The sequence below is a fragment of the Rhinolophus hipposideros genome, assembly GCF_964194185.1.
Source record: "Rhinolophus hipposideros genome assembly, chromosome: 1".
Classification (NCBI taxonomy): Eukaryota; Metazoa; Chordata; class Mammalia; order Chiroptera; family Rhinolophidae; genus Rhinolophus; species Rhinolophus hipposideros.
In genome coordinates, this window is record NC_138047.1 from 56,756,113 (window position 1) to 56,774,648 (window position 18,536).

At 41.4% G+C, this 18,536-nt stretch overlaps 1 protein-coding gene across 1 annotated transcript in view; it reads left to right on the plus strand.

The window, feature by feature from the left end:
* Window positions 1-18,536, plus strand: part of FRAS1 (Fraser extracellular matrix complex subunit 1) — a 423,267-nt gene that overhangs the window by 211,581 nt on the left and 193,150 nt on the right. Inside the window, exons 15-18 of the mRNA XM_081054857.1 lie at window positions 4,507-4,650; window positions 12,093-12,233; window positions 13,906-14,046; window positions 15,326-15,502. Of these exons, the coding sequence (XP_080910983.1) occupies window positions 4,507-4,650; window positions 12,093-12,233; window positions 13,906-14,046; window positions 15,326-15,502 (603 nt within the window). The remainder of the gene's footprint in view (window positions 1-4,506; window positions 4,651-12,092; window positions 12,234-13,905; window positions 14,047-15,325; window positions 15,503-18,536) is intronic.

Here is an 18,536-nt window from a genome sequence, read left to right on the forward strand (position 1 = left end):
TTGACTTCTGTATGGGTGCCTGCTGGTCCCTGGAATTTGGGCGGTTTCTGTAAAGTTACAAGTGAAAACTTCCGGGCAGTTTGGAAACCTGAACTGCCTTCTCACTGGTGACTTTAAAAGGGTCTGATGATCGAGTGTACTGATTCTCTGGTAATGGCAGAGAAACGTATTCTGAGAGATCATGGAAGAGATGAGAAACCTAGCCACCTTCTCGGGAGGGGCAGCCTGAACTGCAGACTGAGCCCATGGGGATCTGTATCCATTGCCTGGGTGTGGGAAGGCGTCCTGGAAAATAGAAGTGGCCCATAGAAGGAGCTTATTTTAACATTTCCCTGAAAGGCCACATGTAGAGAAGCACAGGTTCAAAAAATTTTAAGGCAATCTTTGATTTCAAAATTATCAAGTACAAAAAGAGTTTCTTATTTTTGGAGTAAGGTTTCAATAGACAGTTGCCTAAAGAAAAGTAATTTGTTCCTTTTCAGTTTGAAATGAATTACTCAGCAAGCCAACACATGTCTTGCTATGCTCTAGAAAAGTCAGGAGTTTTCCCAAATAAATTATCAACTGTAAGATAAATTATGTGAGATAAGAAGATGCCTTTTCTTTATTTGCCCTCTTTTGAAATTTGTTGCCACAAGTTTCACAATGTACAATTCAAACCCTGGGTGATCTGAAGTGTATCCCTAAGAGAAATCATGGTGAAAAGTCAGAGTAACCCTTTATTTTTTTTTATAATAACCCAAATGTAATAAAAGCCGCATGTAAAATAAGAAGAGATTATCTGCAGTAGCATATGTTCAGTATTAGAATTTAGAAATCAGTTGCAAGACTCAGTGGGAGTATGTTATTATGAGAAATGACAGCTCAAAAAAAAAAGAAAAGAAAAGAAAGAAATGACAGCTCAGCATAGTACTGTGTTAGAATAGAAATCCCTTCTACTGTCCTACTTGGCCGTGGAACATGGCTTTTGTCTGATAAGGAAAAAACGAGAAGGCCCAGCATCACATTGGCTACTCTGAATAGATGTAGCATAAGTATCGATCATCATGAGCAGATCTGGGTGCCAGCATTTATTAGGTATATTTTATAGCCTCAAGTTTATCTATAGTTATATCTTCAGACTAGGACCTTATGGTTAGTTGTTTCCAAGTAGAAGGTAACTGATAGGATAGATCCCCTATAGCCAATAAAAAAATTCTGTACATTCATTGAACATACATTTAATGAGTACTGACTGTGTACTGGGCATCAGTCTGGACACTGGGGGTTTAAGATAACTAAAACATGGCCCCTATTTTGGAGGTTATTACATTCCACTGAAGGGGATCCATTTGTAGCTGAGTAATTAGTACATAGGTTATATAGCTTAAGAGGGGCTTGCACAAAGAAAGTGCTGCAGGAACCTAGAGGAAGGAGGGACCAACTTTGTTTTTCACAAGTTCAGCAAAGCTTTGCAGAAGTAGTGACAACTTAGGAAGCTTCTGCAGTGTAAACAAGATTCCAGGGGACGGGGAAGGAGCCAGAGGCATTGCTGGCTGGGTGAATCCTGTGTGGGCCATCCAGAACCCACAAACAGGCACCTAACATGCTTAGGGCACCCAGCTTCTTAGTATTGGGGAGCATGAGAGAGGCAGCCAAAGGAAGGCCTGAAGCTGTAAGTAGGGTTCAGTTTGTGATGAGCCTGTCTGCCATCCCTAAGTCTGGCACCTCTAACCTGCTCATCCTTTGGTCCCTGTTCTAATTGGCAATGCCAGGGGTAAGATTAAAAATATTTAGCAAGCACTGTGGCATAGATAACATAGGATAGAAGGAGGGGAGACCCAAGACCCTCTCCTGTGCTAGACCTTTCATTTGTTGGAGCATGATGTCCACCAGGTTCCCAGGGAGGAAGCCAGAGTGTCATGGAGGGGGCAGGACAACAGCCATTTACCAACCAGTTTGGAAGTATCTGTACTGTTTTAACAAAACCAGTGCAGTTGAGTGTCTGCACTGCCATCAGCCAGTCCCCAAAGAGAGCTAAGGGGTTGTGGTTTAATTTCTCGTCTCTGCTGCATCCCTTGGTAAAAGATGCTTTCATCCCTTAAAGATGTCTTGAGTTAATTACTCTCTCCTGTCCCCACTACAGACTAAACTGTCTAAAAAACAAAACTGATCAGTTCCATTGCCCTGATTCAGACTCTTACAGGATGAAATAAGTCCAAGGTCCTTGCCCAGGCCTGCCAGAGACTTGGGATCTGTCCCCTGTTGTCCCCCAACCCTCCCCCCCCAGCACATACTCCTCAGTGCAGTTTGCCCAATGCCACCAGTGCAGTGCGCTCAAGTGATGGGTGGATGAAATACTTCCTCCAGCAAACTTCAGGTAACACAGCTTACCTGTGGCCAGCTGGGAAGATCCCACAGGCTAGCACAGCACCTTGCTTCTGCACATTGACAGACAGATCAGCCTGGTGGACCTTCTTAGACATGAGATTGGGTTTTTTGTTTGTTTACTTGTTTCGGTAACCACTTTGTCTCAACTCCCGAGTCAATGAGGCTGAGGCTTGAGCAGCATTAGACACTTCAGATGATGACTGTCGTGGAGACGTGGAAGGTAGTTGAATAAATAAATGATAAGGCAGATTTCGTGTTCGTTAAAGGTAGAATTTGTTACTGGGCTCTTTGCGTCCACATCTTTGCTTGTAATGTGGTGTTAGTAAATTATCCTGATAGGGGCAGTATTCTTATGTACCACTTATAAATATACGTGAGGTGTTAAACATGAATGAAGTCACTCGTGAGACATTAGTAGAGCACCATGCAGTGTGCTCAGCACAGTTAACCAAATAGAAATGGCCTCACCCTCATGAAGCCTATGGCCTCATGAGGGAACCAGATAATAAATAACTAAACGTTCTACCATCTCTGCTTTCCACCTACCATCGTCATCTCTTACCTGGACTCCAGCACAGACTACACATGTTCTCTCTGCCTGCATGCAGGTTCTTAAACCCTCTCTACATGGCAGCCAGAGAGAGCTTTTAAAAATCTAAATCAGGGCTCAAGGCAATCCTGCTTAAATCTGATCATGACTTCATATTGCAATTAGGATAAAATCCTAATTTCTTTCCATGGTCTCCCAGGTCAAGTTTGATTGGACCCCTGCTTCCCCTGCAGTCATGAATCAGGCCGCTCTGCCCCACTCTGCCCCTGCCCACACCCCTACCCCCCACCAAGCTGTAGCCACGAGGGCAGCCTTTGGTTCCTTGAACACCCAAGCTCCTTCCCTTTTCGAGACCTTTGCTCTCCCCATGGCTGACCACTTCTTGTCCTTCGGAGCTACCTGAAATTGGTCCCTTCCACCCCCACCACTGTTTTTCTTTGTCAAAGAGCCCTTCCTAGCACTTAACACAATTTGCAATTTTCTCTAAATTTGTTGGAGAGAGAAGTTGTCTGAAACTAAGGCTTTCCTGCGCAGTTTAGAACAGACAGAAGAGGACTGGATCTTGAGATTTACAATGCAGGCATCCTTTCTTCTGATGCCTTATTAAATTAAGTAAAATTCCCAAGTCACTTGCAATCAACAAAGGCATTCTCCCTACCAATTTTGATGAGACGGAATATGTCTGCAAAATAGGTAGTTTTTTATTATGAAGCAAACGTTTTGAAAATTAGGATGCATTAACAAATGTGTAGGTGGGGTCACCCATAGAGAGTTAAGTCTGAATGTACGCATTCAGAAGAGGCGTCTCTTTACAGATGTGCTAATGTGAAAAAAACAAGCAAAAATAGTAATAAAAAATGAAATGCTGGAAAAGGTGCAAATTTTGGAGTCTTAGGTGAACAACTCTGGTTTAAGAACAAGTTATAGTTAGAAACCTAAAGTGTAAGGAAAAGGCAGGCTCTGTGCATCCTCAAGATATATATTTAGAGCAGATGCTACTGGGGGAACCAGAGACTGGGGGAGCCAGAAAGAGTTGTGAGCAAGGACAGAAGGAGAGTTTGGTGGGGGAAAGGGAGCAAGAGAGAGGAGAGAGAGGGAAAGAAGGAAAAGAGCAATAGAGTCAAGCAGGACCAGGTCCTTCAAGGTCTAATGAAGGACTAGAGGACATGGCACCCTTCCTTAGCTGATCCTGGCTGATCCTGGATGGTGCTGGAGATAGGAGTGGTTAACCTGTGGACACTTCGTTGTGCGGTTTTAAGGGCAAGGCGATGGAGCACCATCTGATCTCGTTAGACAGACTATCTTCATCAGTTATGATTTCCTTCCCTATGGTTCCCATTATTCAAAAGCCTCTGATTTCCTGTTCCAATTTTTCTAGCATTGATTTACTGCAATTGTTTTTCTGGCCAACAGACATAGTTTTATTGGGGGGGAGGGGTATTTCTCCCGAAGCGTATGTATGCACGTAGCGATTTAGGAATGAAGGAGTCAACATCCTCCTTATAAATTCTAAAACCTTTCTAGGGAAAATTGTAACCAGTCCTTTGTACTATAGATTGTTCACCGATTTTGCTGTTTGCCTGCAGCCTGTCACGAGTCCTGTGCGGCCTGCTGGGGTCCCACGGAGAAGCACTGCCTGACCTGCAGAGACCCCCTCCAAGTGCTGAGAGAGGGCGGTTGTGAGAGCAGCTGTGGCAACCGGTTTTACAACAAGCAGGGGACCTGCAGTGGTAGGTGCCAGACCTTGCATGCCAAAGCGTCTTTTTCTCTTCCAGCATCCCTTGTTTAATTCAAATCATAGCACCAACAACCAATGTTTTTTTACTCAACAAATGGGGATGGCTGCTAACATTGCTGGTGTTTTAGTAGTTTACAGAACATCTTTTGTTCCCCTGAGGAGATCCCCTTTAGTACATTACCCCCTCCTTAGCCCCCCCCCCGCCCCCACAGCTTGTTAGATCAGGGTAGGTGCTTATTGTAGCCACATCTTACAGAGGAAAACAGTGAGGACTGGGCTGCTTGCTCCAGACCCACAGCTGTGGGCTCAGCAGCAGGGCTTCCTTTCTCCAAATCCCAAACTCTCTATTGACTGCAGACTGCCTTCCAAATCTGCATGGAGACAGAGACACTTTTAGGCCAGCCAGGAGCAGCCTTTGGTGTTGGTGCCACCGACTTAAAGCTGAAGCTGTTCTTGTCTGTTCTACTTTTAACAATCGCTGCATAACAATAAGAGTTAACCTAGTTTCATGCTGCCTTGTAGCAGACACTATTCCAAGTGCTTTATAAACATTAACCCATTTAGAGGCAGAAAAGTATACTGGGGAAAGCATGACCTTGGGCAAGTTACTTTATCTAAAGGTCAGATTCCCATTTGTAAGATGGGGTAACAGTAATACCTGTAGGAGACAGAATAATGGCCCCTCAAAGATGTCTGCGTTCTAATTGCCAGAACCTGTGAATATGCTGCCTTAGATAGCAGAAGGGGTTTTGGAGGTGTGATTAAGTTAAGGGTCTTGAGATGGGGGATTATCCTGCGTTACGCAGGTGGGCCTTGTCATCACAAGGGTCCTTATATGAGGAAGGCATGAGGATGGGAGTCAGAAAAGATCTGAGAGGGAATCAGAGGTCAGAGTGATGGTCAGAGGGATGCGAGAAAGGGTCCATGAGCTTGCAGGCAGTCTCTAGAACCTGAAAAAAGACAAGGAAATCAATCTTCCTTAGAGCTTCCAGAAGGAATACAGCTCTGCTGACACGTTGATGTTAGGACTTCTGATATCCAGAGCTGTAAGATAATAAATTTGTGGTGTTCTAAACCATGGAGTTTGTGGTAATTTATTACAACAGCAATGGGAAACGAGTACACACCCAACTCAGAAGGCTGTTGAGAGGATTGAGTTATTGAATATAGGCCAGGCATTTGGCACAGTGCCGGGCACAGAGTAAGTGCTATGTCAATTTTTGGTGTTTAATCCTCACTACAATTTTATGGGATAGTTATTCTCATCATCCTTATTTTCCTGATGAAATACAGAGGTTAAAACTTGCCTAAGGTCCCTTAGTTAGTAGGAGGCAGAGTTGGGCAGAAGCCTGGGTCTTTGGCTCTAGATCTTAATGTGTCTACAGCTCACGGTAGTGGGATAGCCCCTTATGCACGTCTGTCTGTTTTCCCCTCTCTTCTTTCTCTAGTTTCCTCTCCCCTCCTCCTGTTCTCCTCCTTCCCCCTGTCCTCCTGTCAGCCTGTTAGATCGTTCAGCTGCCCCTGTGGACGTTGCAAAGTTGATGGGCAGCCACCTGACGGCGAATGATTGAGTTTGCTGTGATGGTCAGACCCATAGAAAGACCAGGATGACTTTTTAAAAAATATCCAAGTTCACTAAATTAATAAAAATGTGCAGTCCGTAAAACTTTCTTGAGTGATGTCCTCATTTTATTTACTGAACAGAGCAATAGCAGAAATTATCTTTGGGAGTCGAGAATGTACTTGCCTTAGGGAAGACAGAGAGCTCTTGGCAGCGGCTTGCTTAAGCTGTGCAGAAATCCATCAACATTGCTCCTGTGGACAATCTCCCTGGATATGGACGAGTCACAGGTGGCTATTGTGTGGGTTCAGGAGAGAACAAGAAAGGAAAGACCAGGCTGCCATTAGCCTCGGCATTTTCATCTTTTTCTGCCAGCATCACTTTCCTGCTCAGTTAAGCCAGATATATTCTGTAAAGGTCAGCAGATGTCAAATTTGCACGAATCCAAAGGTCTAAAGATGTTTACCTGTTAAGTCCCCAAGGAGGCTGTCTACTGTCACTCACAAGGAGTGGTGACACTGACCTGCTCCTGAGAAGGTTTTATCTGGAGTAGGAAAGCAATTTTTGCTGGGGAAGCAAGTATTTAAAAGGAGGGATGGTTTGTGTGAGCCTGGAGGCAGTGAGGGGTAGGAATGTACCTGAGCCCAGAGGATGAGTGAAGAAAGCCAGAGCTCCTTGCGGACTGGAAGAATTAAAAACAGAAGACTGCTTAACAGGTGGCTTAGGGAAAGAGTATAAGTCTGAAATACTATCAGTATACATTTTGAAACAAAGCATCAGAAAGGAAATTTCCAAAAGGGAGGATGAACCACTGTGGACAGTCAGCCAACCAATGAATTGATCAACAAGTAATTACTGAATGCCTGCCTTCTGCTTAGCAAAGTGAGAGACTTTGTGATGCCACTGGCATCGACCAGTGGGCCTTTTGATAGACAAGACTGGCGTTTGCACTTCCCATAAAATTGTTACCATCCTCTAAGTTTGTTTCAGATGCCTTCAGAAATGTTCATGTAATATTTTCTAAAAGGACGGTAAACCAAGTCACTGATTGGTATCAGTGTTAATTAAGACGTCTGGTGCTGATAATGCTGACTCATTTCCAATTCAGATTAGCGCCATTCAAGATAAAGACCAGCTGGTGTTGGTTTAATAATTTATAACCAAGCAGTCCATATCTAGAAATCTCAAAGTCAAGTGCTGAGAAAAATCCAGCATAACCTGTTATAAATGGTGGTATGCCCTGGTTGAAAGAATTTATAGTAACCAAGTTTGTCTGTGGTACGTGCTTTGAGTTTTACAAATAGTAGATATAAAGGGTGGGGAAACTCAAAGGACAAAACCTCCTCATTCTTTAGTCATTTAAGTACTTGTGCTATTAAGAAGGTTTTTTCTGACTGTAGCTAACATAAATCAAAGCAAGTTCAGAGGTTTCTGTTAGCCATTCTCTCTCTCTTCCTTCCTCTTCTCCTCTCTCCTTTTTTCTCTCTTTACTTCTTTTTACCCTCATTTCCCTCCCTTGCCTAGGTAACCATTTTTTTATCTTTTTTGTTTTTATGATCTAATGTAAACTGGGTATTGTTATTTTGAGTGCAGTTGACCCTTGAACAACACAGGTTTGAACTGTGCAGGTCCACTTATACATGGATTTTTTTTTTTCAATAAATACCTTCATTGTTTTCTGCAGATGCATTGGGAATCTGCAGATGCATTGATCCATGCCAGTGTGTACAGGGAACCTGAGTATCCTCAGATTTGGGTATCTGCGGGACTAATCTCCCATGGATACTGAGTTAAGTTTGGGGGGAGTTGGAAGTTATATGCAGGCTTTTGACTGCACAGGGGGTTGACACCCCAACAAGGGTCAACTGTGTGTGTGTGTGATTTCATTAAATAATACTGTGTTACACAGGTTATGTTGTCCTCCACTTTTTTCTCTCAGCGTTGTGTTTTTAAAATTCACCATGTAGCTATATCAGTTAGCCCTTTGCTTCTCACTGCTGCATAGACCCCCCCCCCCCCCCCGTCTCCGTCTCCGTCTCCGTCTCCATTCACCATAGCTCACGCATCCACCCCTCAGTGATGGTCGTATACCCTGGTTAAAATAATTTAATCTGGGTTCCTTTCATCCACAGACCATCACTAGAGAGTATCAGTGAACAGCCTCAAACATGTCCCTTTATGAAACGTGTGGGAGGTTACCTGGGATGGATACCCAAGGAGTACAGATTGTTGGTATCTTGAGTCTGAATATTCTCTATTTGACTAAGGAGTGCCAGGTAGCTCACCAAAAATCTATACTCCAAAACATGAGGGCTCTCTCATTTCCACATCCTTGCTACCATTTGGCATCATCGAGCTTTCGTTTTCTTCTGGTCCATACGTATATGGGGACATCCCACTTTAATTTGCATTCCTCTGATTATTAATGAGTTTGAGAATATTTTCAACTTCTGTTGGACACTTGTGTTTCCTATTCCGTACATCGCTTTTTAATCTGTTTTTCCCATTGTTTTATTGGCCTTGCTGCCTTTTGATTGTTGATTTTTTGGAGTTCCTTGCATGTTATAGATTTTAACTCTTTTCAGTCCGACGTATGCAAATATTTCCCCATTGTCTTACCTTTTCACTTCTATTATGGTGCTCTTTGTTGAACAGAAATCTTTAGTTCATCATGTTTTACTCTAACATTTTGCTTTTGGATTTTTTAAATATTCTACTTTTTTGGAAGTTGACTTACTTGTTTGTTCTGCTCAAGTTCACAAAGAAATTACCTTACATTTTCTTATATTAATCTGCCAGTTTTATCTTAACTTAGGTTGTTAATCCATCTAGAGTCTATGGGGGTAAGTAGGGATCCAGTTTGATATTTCTCCATTTCATGATCCAGTTTTCCCAACATCATTTAGCAATTCAGTGTAATCTTCTCTGTTGATCTTCATTGTATATTAAGTTTTCATATGCACATAGGTCTGTCTCCAAAATATTCCAGTAGTCTATATTTCTGTTCTTATACACCAGCACATTATTTTGTTTTGTGTTTTCATTAATTTCTTTTGCTTTGCAGTATGTCTCAATGTTTGATTGGGCAAATTCTCCCTTTCATCTTCATTTTCAAAATTGACTTAGCTATTCATGGACTTTAGAATGTTTATTGAATTCCTAATAAAATTCAACTGAAATTTGTATTAATACACTATTGAAGTTGTAGGTTGGTTTTGGGAGAAATGACATCTTCCTAATAATTTTGTTTAAATTTACAAATTATATTCTTAAGGATTACTTTAGGTGGGTCTTAAAATGTTTGATTTACAATATTTTTATTGTTAATCAAATTTTTTAAAATTTCAGCTATTCTTTATTTCTGGGAAAATCCACTTACCTTGAAGATTATTTAGTTCTTCTGAGATGCTGTTTTAGAATTAGAAACTTACAAGTTTTTATGGAGGGTGGGAAGAAAGACACCTTTTAGATTTATTTTTGCTTCTTTGTTCTAGTTATGAATTGAGGGGGTCATTTTTCTTTTTCTCTAATATACAGGCCATTGCCTTTGCCCATTTACTGAAGATTATCTTGCCTTACATGTTTTCTTCTAGAGAGATGCTGAATCCTCCAGTATTCAGGACGGAACATTTGGCCCCATCACTTGTATCTTTTTTCTCAAATTCTTGAAATATTTTTCAGGAGGTTAGCATGGTATAGGTGTATTAAGAGAACAGGCAGAATAAATCTGAGCCCTGATACTCTGGTAGTGAGAAGGTTTGTTTTGGTTATTTTTAAAGAATTTAGCCAGTGAGCATAAAGTAAATGGAGTCATAGACTTACCTGCAGCTGCTTACCCTCACCTCCCCTCCTCCACGCTCAGAAAAGGAGGCCATTCTCTGATCTGTTCAAGGCTGATCTCTCCTGTACTTTTGAATGTACATCCCCCATTTATGCTAGGTATTCTTTCAATAATTATTCAAACTCTCCTCTTTTCAAAAACCTTTCCCAGGGTCTATACTTGCCTTGAGCTTTTACAATATTGGAGGGACACAACATCTCCTTCCCTTTAATTATTTTCTTCTCTCTCCCTTCCTGTTCACAGCCAGGAGCCTTTAAAGGAACAGTTAATAGTCATGGCCTTCACTTTCATTCTGTCCAGTGACTCCACTCAAACGGTTGTGGTACTGTTTACCCATATCTCAATTTCTAAGTGTAGTGATCCATTCAGACTTTATTTGTCCTTGCGCTGTTAATGACTTCCGTCTTGAAACTTTTTCCTATGTCAGCTTCTCAGCCATCACACTCCTGTTTTCTGTCTTTCTTTTATATCATTTCTTCTTGGTCACCTTTGCTAGTTTCTTTGTTTTTGTTTTTGTTCTTTTTCTATTAAATGTTGAGGCTGTCCAGATCCTTGACTATTTATCTTATCTTTCATGCTTTTCTGAATAAACCAACTAATGTCTGATTTCAACAACCACTATATATGTGATGACCCGCACGCCCCTTCCCTGAGCTCCAGAACTATAACTCAGGCTATTTACTGGACTGCATCCATCCAAAATGGTTCCTCATAACCCCCCACACCTACTCTCTCCTTCGTGCATTCAGTGAGTGGCATTACTCATCCCCTAAGCCAGATCCCTAGCCATCTGAGACACTTTCTCCGACATAACTCTCAAATCTGTCATCTCTTCCACAGTCTTGGTTCAACCCCTGGTCATATTGTTCTGTGAGCATTACCATGGGTCTCCACCTAGGCCCCGAACTATCCTTCCTCACCCCTCCAAACTACCCTCCAAACTGAAGCCAAACTGATCTTTCTTATACCCATACATGGCCATTTCTACTGTGATTAAAACTTGGCAGGGGCTCCCAGTGCTGTCCTTTCACAGGATGAGAATCTAGACTATAGAGTCTGGCATACAGGTTTATGTAATCTGGCCCTATCCACTTTTCCAGCTCTACGGAGTTGTTCTTTCCCTGCAGCCCGGGCTTTTGCCAGGCTCGGGGCCTTTCCTTGCCTCACTGCTTCGGCCAGGGGTACATTCTCATCAGCCAGGCATGCTCTGACTCATTTCCCAAGACAATGCTCAAGGGTCACTTTTTATATGCATCCTTTCTTGACCTTTCCTACCTCCTACACTATGCACATGTTCTTTTGTTTGTTTGTTTTGTGGGGTTTTTTGAATTTCATTGTACCTACACAAACTAATCTGAGTGATAGCTGTCATATTTCTAATATTACATATATCTATCTCCCTCTATTAGAGTCATAAGTCCCTTAAAGCAAAGATCAAGTTGATTTGATTTTTGTATCTCTACCACCTGACACAGTACCTGGTACAAGCTTAAGAAGTATTTGGGGGCTAAATAAGTGAATGAGTAGATCTTGAAAGATTGTGTGAAGTTCAACAATTTCAACATAATTTTTGTAGCGTGACCTTGCTTAGTAGACCTCTGAGTTTCTGAATTCTTTCTCCAACTAAGATTGCCAAATAAAGGATGAAATATTTCAGACAAACTTAAAGTAAATAATTGCTCATTATTTATCTGAAATTCAATTTAACTGGGCATGTGGTATTTTTATTTGCTAAATCTGGCAACTCTACCTTTAAGGCCATTTTAACTTTAAGTCTCATATTAAATTGGATATACTGTATGGTGGGGGTATCTCGTATTTCTTATGCTTAATGCAATGAATAATTCTGGTTCTTCAACTGTGAAAACAGAAAGTGCAGAGTCCTTTGAAATGTTGGACTCAAGGACACAGAACTCAGCTGAGCAGCCAGCGGATGAGATTACTATATCAATACCCACTGTGGATATTGTAAAGAATAGACTTCTCTGCTCCCTTGGCTCACTATTGACTTTCTCTGTGGGTTTTTTTCTAGCTTGTGACCAATCCTGTAAGAGTTGTGGCCCCAATAGTCCCAAATGTCTTACGTGTACTGAGAAGACAGTATTGCATGATGGCAAGTGCATTTCCGAATGCCCTGGTGGGTACCATGCTGACACCAGCGGCAGATGCAAAGGTAAGACATGGTCATCTTATCGTCATCATCATCATCGTCCTCTTCCTCCTCCTCCAACTCCTCATCATCATCCACTTTACTTGGGGCTATATGCTGCTCAATTGGGGATTTGTGTGTATGATGGGAAATTAGCACATTAAAAGGAATAGGTATCTCATTATAGAACCTACGTATATTTGGTACGTGAGTCGGATTATATGAGTGGATGCTGGGGGACTAGAGTAATTAAATAAAGGACCGATGCGCACCAATCATCATTAGAGATCATTTTGTCCTTTTGAAATACCAGGAACAGCTTTAAGATCTTCATACAGTTCTTGTGTGCTTGTAAACCATCACCACCTTAGGCTGTAGCTATGACACAGTCGTTCTTTAGATGGCATTTATATGCACATATATTGGCAACTACAACACACCACAAAAATAAAAAAGTAAACCAAGTTTGATAGCATGTAAAACTGAAGTCGGTATCTATTGAAAATTTGACTTTATGTGGTATTTACAAATTGTTTCTTTCACTTACACAACCTAAAGTATAAAATATTCCCATTTGAAACTATAAATTTCAATTTGTTTCTGCTTTACGTGTATCTTTCCTTATGGGAACTTACTGCTGCCTAGGACACTTTGATTACCTGTCCTCACATTCTCTCACTCTCATTTCTACCTCGTGTGTCTGTTAGAGGCAGGATATTTAGACCCGTTCCTTAGTCTCTTCCTATCAACCTCCCCTTTGTCTGCCAGTCGCTTTCCTCACCCAGTGTTCATAGCATTCTGCCCCCAAGGGTCTCATCTATTTCCACAGTCCCCTCTTCCAGCTCCTAATTATTGTCCTCTACAACCTTCTGCCAGTATCTCACTCCTGTCCTTTAGGACAGGCCATGGTACCATCCATCCCTTAAACTTAGAGATGACCCACTGTTACCACCCAGGGCCAAAGCAGGGGATATGTGTGTCTGACATCGTCATATGCAGTGGTCAGATTCTTAAATGTCATTCTTACTTAGAATCCCAGAATGTCCAAGTTGGAAGCACCTTAAATGATGATTTAGTCCAACCTCTTCCTGTACATGTGCCAAGGACACTAGGCCTGGAGAGACCCAGACTTGGTAAAGGGCACAGATAAATTAGTGGATACGCTGGTCAAAATTCCAGTGCTCGCAACAGATAGACCTATGAACTTGCCACTCGTCTTTATCCGGGTAGGGAGTTTTAGGTTCAAACAGACTTAGGGCTACATCCCAGCCCTGCTACTAATTAGCTCTCTCGTCTTGGGTACAATTTTTTTTATTTCCCAAGACTTCAGCTTCTTCCTCTACAAAATGAGGTTAATAATTCCTATCTCATAATGTTGCTGTGAAGATTAAAAGTGGAAATGCGTATAAAATATTTAACACAAACACTAAATAAAGAGTAGCCAATAAATAGGAGAACATGGATAAAAGATGGGTAAAAGGGCAATGTGGGCAGTTCTGGTGATGTAACCACCTCCTGACACATCTTTTCCCTTGATTTGGTGTGAGACACATGTTTTCCCTTGATTTGGTGCGAGAGCTAAAGGGAGATTGAGTGTGATGGGGGGAGGGCTTCCTAGCACCTACGGAGCCCAGCCAATAAGTGGGCTTTTCACTCACTTTGGTCCCTTGTGTTCCCCTGTCGCTCTCTTCCTCAGTCTGTCATAACTCGTGTGCAAGCTGCTCCGGACCCAGGGCCTCTCACTGTACAGCCTGCATCCACCCCCAGGTTCTGCAGCAAGGCCACTGTCTGCCCAGCTGTGGAGAGGGCTTCTACCCTGACCATGGGGTCTGCAAAGGTATTGTTGGTGTCATCGTTATTCTTAAGATACTGTCCCATCATAAACATGTAGATTTAAGTGACCTTTCAGTGTAGCTTTTCCTCTAGTATATCTTATATGGCTATGCATGCATTATATGCTTTTTTTTCCTTACCAAGCGCTAATCTGAAAAATCACGTTTGCAATTTGTAAAGACATCCAAAAGTTTTATCATTTTTTTGACCATCCTTAAGAGGAATGTCATTTCCTTTACCATACATTAAAGCAAAACCACTCTTACCTCCTCTTTTTCCTATTCTCTTAGCATTCCTAATGTTCTTCTTAGTCTTCATTTTGTTTTTCCCTAAAGAACCTTTTTGTTAATGATACTGCTGAGCAAACTGAGAGTCAGTAGCGATGCCTCTGGGCTGAATAAAATGGAAAAACTTAAATAGCTGTTTGCCAAAAAGGTTTGGGGCTCATCGGGAGGTCAGTGTCTTTTGAGCCTTATGAAACTAGAACATGGGGAGCAAACACTTTAATTAAGTGAAATTAACTTACATTTATTTACTCATAGGGCACCTTAGAAAAGAGCTTGAGAATAGTTAGAAGAAAGGCGTGTTTAAAACAGGCAGCTGCAATAAATATTCTGAAAAGGAAAATACAATGCGTCTTTTTTAAAGAACAGGAAAGTTAACTGTCAAAATATGGGCATGAGATAATTTAAGTACTCTGTGTGGCTCTGATTTTCACCAGTAGCCAGGGGAAACAAACTGATGGATTGTGACATTCTTATTGCCACTCAAAAGAGGCTTCTTCCTTGATTAGAAAAGCAGCCTTTCCTCACATAAATTCTAAGAGGAATTTGTTACCTGGACCCCTATATAGTGGGCAATGGATGACCAAATGGACAATAACGCAATGACCATTTTTGCAAAAAATGCAGTGATGGCTTTTATATGAATGCTTCTTAAAAATCTTCAGTAAAAACTGAGGATATAATGTTAAATCATCATTCAGTGAATGTGTTTCTCTGGTGAACCAAGTCAAGATTGCTCAGTTTACTAATTTTTTTTTCCCAATGTTCTAGCCAGGCAGCCTTTAGAGGACCTGAGAAATGTGACTAGTTAACATCACCTTCATTTTGCTCCTCATCAATATTATCACCCATGCTTTGTATAGAACACTAGAAAAACAATTCGGAAAGAATGTATTTGGTGAACTTTTCTAAGTGGTTTTGATTTAATGAGGGGCTCCCCTTGGTTGCAACATGTATATGATCCTTGGATTGTTCTCTGTATTTTATTCCTCTCGGCAGCCTGTCATACCTCTTGTCTGACTTGTGTGGGTCCAGAGCGCTCTCACTGTACCCAGTGTAAGAAGCCAGAGGAAGGACTGCAAGTTGAGCATGTGTCTGGGGCAACCATCACTGCTGGAGAGTGTCTGTCCCAGTGTAGAGCCCAATTTTACTTGGAGAACACTGGGCTGTGTGAAGGTAAGCATGCTTTGAGTAAATGTTAGGTAGCTTCTAGACTTACCTCTCGAGAGATCCTGTAAGGTGAGACCACAGCCAGGAAGACCTTTCTTTTCACATGACAGTGGTTCTAGGATGCTTGTGGATGGGACAGAAGACCTACATGCAAAAGAGTGGCCCCCACTGATGTCCTCCTTCCCTTTATGAATAATAGACAATCTGAAAGAGCTGTCCCCAAAGTCATGCTTTCAGGAGTTCCAAACAGGAATTCTTTCACAGACCAGTATGAGTAGCTAAGCAAGACCCAGTGCTCATTGGAGACTTCCATTTAGTATTTTTTCTCATTTGCAACTCTGAATATGAATTGGTCCCTTCAGGACAAAATCTGGACTTCTGTCAAAATTTAGCAGTGATTCCTGCCATTGCCTTGGCATATCATCTATAGAAAATTGATGCCATCCTGGGTAATTTGACTTAATTGTAAGGTCATTTGTGAGTGGTTGAGGAGATGAAGGGGATATATATATATATATATATATATATATATATATATATATATATATACATACATACATATATATATATATGTATATATAATTTCTTGGGAGGTAAGGGAAGCAGGCCTCTCTCTACTCTTAAAAGAAGCTGCCTTGCTGTTGGGTGAATTATTTTACTCTCAAGCTACCTGAAAAAAAATTTCATTGCTGATATTTCTCATTGTATATATAACATATGTTCATTAAAGGAAATTTTGAATGTAGAAAAATAATCTGCCCACCACCTACCACCTAAAGCCAATTAATTGCCTTTAGCATTTTGCTATAATATATCTGAGGTTTTTTTCTATGCATAGCCTTGAGTTTTTATTTTTACAACATAACTGTAAGCGTGCTGTGGATTCAGTTTTGTATCCTTCAGGTCCACTTATTAAAGTGGCTTCCATTTTACATTGAGATACGACCTCACATGGAAATGCTGGATTTGAAGTTTAGTTTAAAAGATTTTAACTACAATGATTCATATGGCATAGTAGGAAGTATGCAAAATTGGAATACAGAGACCCCAGGCCAGACACTTAAATTTTCTGAGCCTTTGCATTCACTGCACTAGAATAGGGGTGATTCTCTTTCACCCGGGCTTTTTGCCAGAAACAAAGGAGGTTAGGATTGTGAAAGGGCCTGGTAAATTATAAGGCCCCCAGGCTCAATTGGTATAAATCTTATTCCATATACTCAGGTGTTTAGGGATATTTTAGGGGTAACTTCCCACTCCCTGGGCAGCACCAGGCCCCAGGGAGTTTACGTAATTCCCAACAATTGGGGAAGAATCACTACTCCCTAGACATCTTGGTTTCTGCCTATGTGTACGTTGCCCAAACTCTCTGTGGTCCCTTTAACTCCCCTGGCTCTGTTTCCATAATCACTTGTGACATATGGAATCTTGTTGCTGCTGAGAGTCCCAGTGTCTTCCAGAGGCGTGCGTCACATAGCATGCCCCTCTGATCCCAGGAGAAAGCAGGAAGAAATCTTCCCAGGCTACTCAGCATAGGTAGCTGCTTTCTACAATTTTGAGCACTATACTAAAAAAAAAAAAAATGATTACCGTTTTTAAAGTTACGTTGTAAATAAAAATTAGAGTCACCAGGGTTATTCAGCCAGAAAACGATGCTGCTGTTGATTTGATACACACCATGATGAGCCAGGCACTGTGACAAGTGCCTGCCTTGCTTTTTCACTGAGTCCTGATGCTGACCTTGTGGGATCAGTGTGGCAACTAGAACAGAGGACTCTGAATCTTGAGGAAGTTAAGGCTGTAACTTGCTCAAAGTCATGTAACCAGCACAGAGTGGAGTCCAGTATCCACATTCCAAACGAGGGTGCTACTGTATTGTGGTTGCTGAAGGGGCAGACGCACAGCATACGAAGGCTGCAGGAAGAGGACAGCTGAAACTTAGGAAACCATCCTTGAAAAGGGGGTGTTTTCTGGGAATCCCTTTAACTTTTTTGAAACGGATTAGAATTTAATCCCTCTGGAATGGTTTAATTGTGGTCCCCTATGAAAGGATTGGGTTGACCTCTTGAGTTCTTATAGCCGCGTGATTTCATGCTAGTCAACATAATATTATTATTAGGAGTCACGTATATAGCTGTCTACTCACATTTATTACCAAATCCCTGTGCAATCTGTGCTACATAGATTGTTGTACTCAATTTATAAGTGATGAGAATATGGCAGAAAGAGGTTAATTGAGTTGCCCAAGATTCCACTGGGAAACTGAGAGCAGCCACCAATTGTTTCGAACCCTACCTGAGTATTAAGTGTGTTGATTGATGTATTTCCTGTCACTCATTCTGTGTCTCTGGAAACCTTTCTGCCTTCCCACAATCTGTTCCATTTTCGATTCTGCCCAAGGGTTGTCTATGAAATTAGGCCTGGGAATGCTGGAAGATTGCACTGGGCTCTCCTCACACATTCCCAGAAATACCCTTGCCTCTTTGCAGAACATTTAAAAAGGTTGGAGTCTGTGTGTGTGCGCGCCATTGAGAATTTATTTTATAGAACCTTTGCTCTCAAGTGTTTTTCTAGAAAGAAGAGAAAACTGTTTTCTGGAGCTCTCCCCTCTTTTTTTCTCTGAGACTGCAGCACAGAGTGATTAGAATATTATTGCAGCTAATGCAAGTGAGAAGCAGATGCCTTATAAGAAGCAGTTTACTTAGAGTCTGAAATGGTGTCAGAGTTATAAAAGTTTTTATTCTGAGCTACAAGACAAATCCAGGAATTATCTAGTGGACAATGAAGCAAAAATATATTCAAGATATTTGGCTAAAATCCAAGTCTGTGATTGAAGAATGAGAAAGTATCCAGTTAACAAATAGTGAGAACACTGTTTATTAGTAGCTGAAGGGCAGTCTATCTTTATTCATCTCTTCTACAAATGTTTATGGGGTGTCTCTTGGGTATCTATATTGTCTAGGCCCTAGGAATATACTCAGGAATGTCAGATGAAATTCCTGCTCTCATGGAATTTATATTCTAGTGACAGAAACAAATAATA